The sequence below is a fragment of the Kryptolebias marmoratus genome, linkage group LG1 (assembly GCF_001649575.2).
Source record: "Kryptolebias marmoratus isolate JLee-2015 linkage group LG1, ASM164957v2, whole genome shotgun sequence".
In the NCBI taxonomy this organism is placed as follows: domain Eukaryota; kingdom Metazoa; phylum Chordata; class Actinopteri; order Cyprinodontiformes; family Rivulidae; genus Kryptolebias; species Kryptolebias marmoratus.
This window is the reverse complement of record NC_051430.1, coordinates 30,439,828-30,448,783: the sequence shown is the minus strand read 5'-3', so window position 1 is coordinate 30,448,783 and position 8,956 is coordinate 30,439,828. Positions and strand designations below refer to the sequence as shown.

General features: G+C 37.3%; 1 protein-coding gene across 1 annotated transcript in view; it reads left to right on the top strand.

The window, feature by feature from the left end:
* Positions 1–1,963, top strand: part of LOC108248080 (GTPase IMAP family member 8-like) — a 7,843-nt gene extending 5,880 nt beyond the window's left edge. The window contains exon 4 of the mRNA XM_025010657.2: positions 641–1,963. Coding sequence (XP_024866425.1) covers positions 641–1,788 — 1,148 coding nt within the window. The 3' untranslated portion in view covers positions 1,789–1,963. The remainder of the gene's footprint in view (positions 1–640) is intronic.
* The last annotated feature ends 6,993 nt before the right edge of the window (positions 1,964–8,956 follow it).

The following is an 8,956-nucleotide window of genomic DNA, read 5'->3' as shown; positions in this document are numbered from 1 at the left end:
AAATGAGCTAAAGGCTGCTATTGAAGCATCCTGGGCATCCATAACACCTCAGCAATGCCACAGGCTGATTGCCTTCATGCCACGCCGCATTGATGCAGTAATCTGTGCAAAAGGATTCCCAACCAAGTACTGAGTGCATTAATGGACATTTTCAAATGTTTGATTTTGTTTTGCTGTTATAATTTTTGTTTTTACTTGGTCTGAGGAGATATTCTAATATTTTGAGATAGGATTTTTGAGTTTTCTTAAGCTGTACGCCATAATCAGCTATATTAAAACAATAAAAGGCTTGCAATATTTCAGTTGATTTGTAATGAATCCAGAATGTTGACATTTAATGTTTTTTTAATTGCTTTACAGAAAATAAAGAACTTTATCACAATATTCTAATTTTCTGAGACAGTCCTGTATATAGCATTTGCTTCTTTTTACATCTATATGATATATATATCATTCCTGAGGCCTCATCAGAAAGTGTTTTCCTATAATTCATATTACAGCAGACAGATGTTGAGTCTCTGGGCCTGATGAGATGTTTGTACAACATAAACTATGGCATCAACAAATAACTTTTATTATATCTACAGTTTATCAATAATTCATAATCATATTTTAAATTAATTCTGCTCTAATTTCACAGACACCAATGAGAAGCAGAGTCCAGAGAGTCTCAGGATCGTTCTGATCGGGAAAACTGGCAGCGGAAAGAGTTCTTCAGGAAACACCGTTCTGGGAAGAGGAGAATTTGCTTCAGACATAACTCAAGATTCAGTGACTAAATACTGTCAGAAAGCTCAAAGTGAGGTTGATGGTCGTCCTGTTATTGTTGTCGACACTCCTGGTCTGTTTGACACCAGTTTGACCCCTGAGCAGGTCAATGAGGAGATGGTGAGATGTGTCAATCTTCTGGCTCCAGGACCTCATGTCTTCCTGCTGGTTTTACAGATCGGCAGATTCACACCAGAGGAGAAGGAGATACTAAAACAACTGAAGCAAGTTTTTGGAAAGAATGCTGAAAAGTTTACCATTGTTCTTTTTACAAAAGGAGACGCACTGGAGCACCACAATCGGTCCATTGATGATTTTGTTAGAGTTAGTTGTAATGATTCATGTAAGAAGCTCATTGATGACTGTGGACACAGATATCATGTGTTTAATAATTTCAATAAACAGAATCGCTCACAAGTCAGTGAGCTGATAGAGAAGATCGACACCATGGTGAAGGAAAATGGAGGCAGCTGCTACACCAATGAGATGCTGCAAGAAGCTGAAGCTGCGATCCAGAAAGAAATGAAGAGAATCCTGAAGGAAAAGGAAGAAGAGATGGAAAAACAGAAGCAGGAGCTTGAAAGAAAACATGAGGAAGAAAAAGAAGAAATGAGAAGAAGAATGGATGAACAGAGAGCAGAAATGGAAAAGGAGAGAGAACTAAAAGCTGAACAACTTCAAGAAATGAAGGAAAAAATCAAAAATGAGGAAGAGCAGAGAAAGAAAGACCAGGAAAAAAGAGAAGAAGAAGAAAAGAGAAGAAAAGAAGAAGAAGAACGACAGCAACAAAAATGGGAGAGAGAGAGAGAAGCTTTGGAGGAAAAAATCAAATCAGAATCACAAGAAAAGAAGAACATCGACAGAAAACTGGAGAAGACGAGGAAAGAGATGGAAAATAAACGAGACGACTGGGAGAGAGAAAGAAAAGAGTGGTGGGAAAGACAACAACAGGAGGATGAAAAGAGACGTAAAGAAGTGGAAAAACTTCAGAAGGAATTTGCAAAAGAGAGAAAAATATGAAAATGAAAGAGAAGAAGATCAGAAGAGAAGAGATAAAGAAGAGAAGGAGAGAAAACTGAGAGCTGAACAACTTCAAGAACTGGAGAAAAACATTCAGAAAGAGAAAGAGCTGAGAAAGAAAGAACAGGAAAGAAGGGAGGAAGAGGAGAATAGAAGAAGAAAGGAGGAAGAAAAACAACAACATCAGTGGGAGGAAGAACGAGAAGCTCTGGAGAGAAAAATCAAATCAGAATCAGAAGAAAAGAAGACAATCGACAAAAAACTGGAGGAGATGAGAAAAGAGATGCAAGACAAACGAGAAAACTGGGAGAGAGAAAGAAAAGAGAGATGGGAAAAACAACAACAGGAGGATGAAAAGAGACGTAAAGAGGAGCAAATAAAACTGAGAAAGCTTCAAGATGAATTTGAGAAAGAAAGAGAAAAATATGAAAAGAAAAGGAAAGAAGAAGAGAAGAAGAGAAGAGAACAAGAAGAGAAGGAGAGGAAACTGAGAGCTGAACTTCGAGAAAAGGAAGAAAACTTCAGAAAAGCAGAAGATCAGAGAAATAAAGAACAGGAAAGAAGAGAGGAAGAGGAGAAGAGAAGAAAACAGGAGGATGAACAACGACAAGAAGAGTGGAAGAAAAAACAAGAAAATCTGAAGAAAAAAATCAAATCAGAATCAGAAGAAAAAGAAAATATTCACAGAAAACTGGAACAAAACAAAAAAGAGATGGAAGAAAAACAAGAAAACTGGGAGAGAGAAAGAAAAGAGGAGGGAAAAACAAGAAGAGGATGAAGAGAGACGTAAAGAGGAGCAAATAAAACTGAAAAAGCTTCAAGAGGAATTTGAGAAAAAAAGAGAAGAATATGAAAATAAAATAGAAGATGAGAAGAAGAGAAGAGAACAAGAGGAAAAGAGGAAAGAATTAGAGGAAAAATATAAAAAACAAATGGAGGACGAGATGAAGAAACATGAAGAGGAGGCCAGAAAACAAGCTGAAGAGAAATATAACAAAGAACTGAAGTCTCTGATTGAAAAACACAAAAAAGAACTACAGGATGTAAAAGACAAATACTGTTCCTGTTACTTTTGTCAAATCTGCGCTTGGCTCCAAAAGGAAGGACATTCAAAGGAGGAAAAAAAAGAAGTTTAAACAGATAATAACAAAAACTGGAGAATATAAAGAACATAAACTTTAAACAAATAATCTGAAGAAAAATACAAAACTAAAGGCCTAGCGATCCTTAAAATATATGAAATTCATGAAATTCATATCGTTCGCTGCCTTTCAGCCCAAAGTGTAAACTAAACTGATCACATGTGGAGAAATCAAACATTTGTAGCCGATTTTGTCAAACCTTGGATTTAAACTTCTGTGAGCCGGAGATGGAGACTCGAGTCTTGGACTTGGACTCAAGTTCCATTTAAACTGTACAAACAAAGACTTCAGACTTGACTCAGACTCGCCCTCTTAAGACTCTGGATCAGACTTGGACTCAAGCTTTGGGACTTGACTCTTGAACAACTTTTATCTAATCAACAGTGAAAGTAAACTGCCCACCACAGACAAGGATGCTCCCTGTGAAAGGGTCAGGTGATAATCTGCATTAAATAATGTCTGTGTAGCTTTAAGGAGACGGCTTCTTTCTGCCCTCAGATCTAAAGTCACCTTTCTAAACTGTCCTGACTGATTCTTGGGGCTGTTTTGATTTTTAATATCAGTTAATATATGCAAATATTCAATGAGGAATTAGTCAAGAGTTTTAAAATATTTTTATTCCTGTTTTTATTTCAGGAGACAACAGAACCTCTTTGAACAGGAGGAGATAAGCCCTTTGGCAGACGTCAGAGATGATGCAAGTTGATAAACATCTAATCTGGTTTTTCCTCAGACAGATTTAACAATCTGACAGAATTATTAACATCCTTCAGACCAAATTCTAAAGTTAACTCCTTATTCAACTGTTCAAATTCTTGCGCATGTAAAACATAAAACCCAAACCTCCTGTTTAAAAGATTCTTATGTTTTAGATAAACTTATATTCAGTCTTTTTCAGGTCAAAGGGTTAATTGTTGCTTCTAAATAACTTGTTAATTCATATTCAGATCATTTAAAGTAATTACTTAATACTGTTTTATGTTTTATTTTTGTGTTGTGTTGATTTGTTGTTTAATTGTTCATTTTATTTTTTATTTTAATAAATCTTAAAAGGCAAATTTGGTCTCTTTCTTGGTATAAATGTTATGATGGAGGATTCCCTTTAACAGACAGATTCAGCCCTCAGCTGCTGAGATCTGAAAAATGATGAGTGTGAATAAATCAAGTAATCTAATTATAAGGTACAATCAATCTGTTAATGATAGATAAATCTGATCTGGTGTCCCGTTTTAATGAGATTTTAAATACATAGTAAAGTGATATGTGATTACACCCTTCTTGAATTAGTCTAATATAGCTGAAGATTATATTTCTCCTAATGTCTTAACTGCTTTGGTTGGAGTATGTCCTACTTCACTTGTTCTTGTAGAGAAAAAAAGTTAAAGTACCCAGAGACCACAAACCTTCATCAAGACCACAGGGTCATTCAAAAATTGTATGATCCGGATCACCACCAAAATTTATCCATCAATCCATCCATTTTCTTGCTTGGGTTGCAGGGGCAGCAGCCTAAGCAGAGAGACCCAGACTTCCCCCTCCCCAGCCACTTAGGCCAGCTCCTCCAGGGGGGAGGGGGGAGCAAAGTAAAGACGAAGCACCGCTAAGACATTTCCAGGTAAACATGCTCGTATTATCATACTTAATTGTAGAAAAAGTGCAGAAGATATTAGCTTTGAATAAAAGATAACTGTTACATTATTTATATATGTAGTTCATTTTAGTTTCCTAACTATACTTTTATTTTAGATCATTTATGAGACTCTATGGGCTAAATCCCTCTAGATGGGCATGTAACACAATGACTCCTCCAAATCAACAAGATGCCACATCATGTGGTGTGTGCTTTAAAGGTATGTATTCCAGAGTTATACATAACTATGATTTTACAGAAGAGAACTTTACTTGTCTTCAACTTATTGTTTTTAATAAAAACATACACAAAGACAGACAAGACTGTTCACAACATGGAAAACTGTCATGGTTTTAGTAAGTTCTCTGACCCACATGCAGGAAAGCAGTGGTCTGGGAGGTTAGGGAGTTTTTGGATGAATCCATGTAGTTGAATGGTGAAGAACCAGTAGGCATGGTGGAGGGTGGACAAGGTTCAATCACACGATGGAAGAACGAGGTACTAGGACTGCCAGCCAGAGTCTTGTTAGCAGAGAATCTATTGACAATTGGTAAGTAATTTCCAGGAGTCGAGGGAACGAGCTGGAGTGAAATCCGTACTCTCATCAGGGTAACCTTTAGAAGAAAAAACAGAGGGTAAGTATCTCTCAAAAGAGCAAAGGATCAGTACAGGCACCACAGAGGGCTTGACGTTACCACATAGGTTAACACTCAGGTGTTAACTGGCAGCTTGTGATGGGCAGGCTTCGAGCCGTGTACAGAGTAAAAAGGGGGCGCGTCAGATAAAGGCCGCCTCGCACAGTGTCTGCCCCAACAATCACTCCACTCCCAAGACACTAAAGTACCAGATATATTTATTGTCAAATCAGGCCATGACATAAAAAAAAGCACAACCACATCTGACAGTCAATATACATATTAGCAGGATTATTTTGGGTACAAATCAATCAGAACTACAAAGAAACAGTTAAAAAGGGTTCAATAGACACTACTGTTACTAGATGTGGGTTTGACAAAAACTTTATTGTGACAATATTGCATACACTGACTGCTATGGTGTAATATTTTTGGAAGTATGGTTTGTTTAGGTGACAAGGCTGTCACAGTTTCAGTTCAACAGCAGATGTCACTGGTGAGCAATGAATGAAGCACCGAGTAATGAACCTTTGAGCAACGGGCTGGAAAGCCTCACTGCTTCATGAGGCTTCATTTGGCCATCAGTACTGGCAGCAGGCTCCCCATACTCCTCAGTGATTGGCCTTAACTGACTGCAGGAGTGAGCAATCAGCTGCAGACTCTCTGCTCATCGACAACATCTTATGGACAACTGAAGGAACTGCAGAAAAGAATGAGCAGACTCCCAGACCCCAACAGAGAATATTGTATTTAAAAGAAGGAGATGAGGTGAATTTATGGCTGGCAAAGGGAGAGGTCTAGGGAAGCAAGTTTCCAAAAAATGCCATAGTTAAATAATGCTAATGACATTTTGTTTACATTAATTGATAAACTCTGCATTTTAAAGTTTTAATAATAATAAAAGAAGAGGACGTGTTTACATGAACGTGCTGCTCGCTGCTGTAGTGTTGTGTCACTTGTGAACATCGGCAACAGAGAGAGAGGAGTCTGTCAGAGAGAGCAGGGGAGAGATTCGTTCAGTGAATGAAATGCTAATTCATGCATGCGTGCACAGATGATTGGAGTGAGCTGAGGAGTGATTGGTTTGTTAGGACTGTGCTGGAAGTGGCGCTGTCTCACTCACATACTGCATGAATGAACTGAACAATTTAGTAAATGAATCTTTTAAACAAATCGTTTTAATGAACTGATTCTAGAAATTTGATACACTCAAAAGAACTGTTCCCATCACTATTCACCGTCATTTCAAGGTATTTTATTTTACTTTCACTTCTGTGACCTGGTGACGCCTTTAAACACAATGAGAGAATAAAAGTAGTTCTCCTTCAGGGGGTAAAACTTGTTTGATAACCACACCTGAAAATACTTTACTGCTAAAATGCCTGTCGCCTCCACCGACTGAAAGCTGTGTTTTGTTTGTTTGTGTGATTATAATTAGCAAACAAAAATAAAGACTTTGCTGCTGAAATCAGGCCTTCTAAATCCTGCAGGTTTCCCCCCCAGAGGATTCTTCATAATTATGATTTAACACCTTTGACTCTTTTCTTGTGAAAGTGGTGGAAATGGACTCTTTAATCAGAGTCTTAAACAAACACTGAGTGTTGATTTCCAAATACTCTCTGAACTCAGCTGCAGTATCTGTTCTACTGGAGAACAATGATATATTCTGTTTTTATAAACTTAAGGTGTTTAGAGACAGTTTTTGAGGTTAGCACTCAGTGTTTGTGTTAGACTCTTATTTTGAAGGGCTGAAACAGGTTCTGTGAGTAAAACCGTTTTTTCCTCAGGCTTTAGTCTTAAAAACATTTTTTTTCTTCTTCAACATTAAGACTCATTCACACTTTCATTTTGAAACTTATAAAAAAACTCCTAGTTTTCCTTCTGTGTGGTCAAAATACTTCATTATAATAACTTTATTTTCTCCAACCTGTGAGGTGAGAATAAATACTCGTTATGTGATGTTTTGGTCTCAGAATGGACAATATGAGTCTGTAATTTATTAACTACACCTGATGTCTCTGCAGTAAGTTGCAAAGACAGATTCCTCAGGGCTCACTGTGGTCCAGCTGTTGAGGTTTATGAAACATTTGCATCGACAATCTCTGCAAATTAAATTCAATTGTTGAAACCAGTGTTTGGTTTCTTTCAGGCTTCATCTGATGTGACCAACAGGCATCATGGCTGCTGTGTTTTTGATGTTTAAGTTTTTGTATAGTTTTGAATCTCTTTTGCCCCAAACACCAGACTACAGCCACAGTTTTTGACCAGCAGTTAGAAAGAAATTATACTGATGTAGAAATATTCTTCTTCTTCATATTTATTGTTACCAGCAGTACAGTGATGTTTTACGGGGAAGGTAAACAACACAAACCTTTGCTATAATCTTGGGCATACAATTATAAGCGTTTTAGTGTTAATATAGTTTGACTCTGAGAAATAAAGCACTGAGAGACAAACAGGCTGCGTGAACCCGCGACGCCCTACCCTGTCAGGGCGTGCCTAATCAGGTTTTTTAACTAAGAACCTGTTTGACGTCTTCATTATGAGTGTTCCAGATGAGCTGTCTTTGATATTCCTGTCACATTAGTGATCTCTTGACGTCTTTAAACAAGGTGAGTAAATACTATTTAAAACAGCCTATATGTCATATTATTTGTATATTTTGTGTTCAGGATGGATAAAAACAGCCAGCTTGTTACTTTAGTCACTTATTGACATCATTGAATGTAAACTGATCAGAGATTAGACCAACATGATTATTGAAGACTCTATTTGTTTTAGATTCAGGGTGTGGTGTAAAGTACAGGCCCAACTGTGTCGGTTCTCTGTAAATTGTATTTCCATTAAAGACAGTCTGAGAAAGTATGAAGTGAACCAACTCTGTTACCAGGAAGAGGAGTCAGAAAACTTCAATAAGAGACGAAGATACATAAAAATGGTTCATATTGGCTTTTCAAAGGAAAAAATAACAGACATGGGTTTTGTTTTACTGCGTCTCAGAATCCAGAGTTTATTTTTTATTATAAATCCACTTTTATTGGTGCAGTTCTCCTTCAGGGGATAAAATGTGTTTGATAATTACACCCAGAAAGACTTTGCTGCTAAAATGTCCGTCGCCTCCACCGACTGAAAGCTGTTTTGTTTCTGTGATTATAATTTGCAAATAATAATAATAAAGACTTTGCTGCTGTAATCAGGCCTTCTAAATCCTGCAGTTTTTTCCCTCAGAGGATTTCTCATAATTATGATTTAACACCTTTGACTCTTTTCTTGTCAAAGTGGTGGAAATGGACTCTTTAATCAGAGTCTTAAACAAACACTGAGTGTTGACTTCCAAATACTCTCTGAACTCAGCTGCAGTATCTGTTTTACTGGAGAACAATGATATATTCTGTTTTTATAAACTTAAGGTGTTTAGAGACAGTTTCTGAGGTTAGCACTCAGTGTTTGTGTTAGAGCCTCTTATTGTGAAGGGCTGAAACAGGTTCTGTGAGTTCTGCAGCAGCAGCAGGAATAAACTGGACCTCAGACTGGTTCAGCAGGTTATTTTGTAGTTAACACAGTAAAAGTGACCCAGAACCCTCAGATACAATAACAAGGAGCAGCAGGGTTCACCTGAAATTTTAGTCTAGAAAAAGACTTTTCTTTCAGTACTATTTACACTTTATTTATTTTGAAACTTACAAAAAAACCCTCCTAGTTTTTTCCTTATATGTGGCTAAAACACCATCCATCCATCTATCCATCCATCCTCTTCCGCT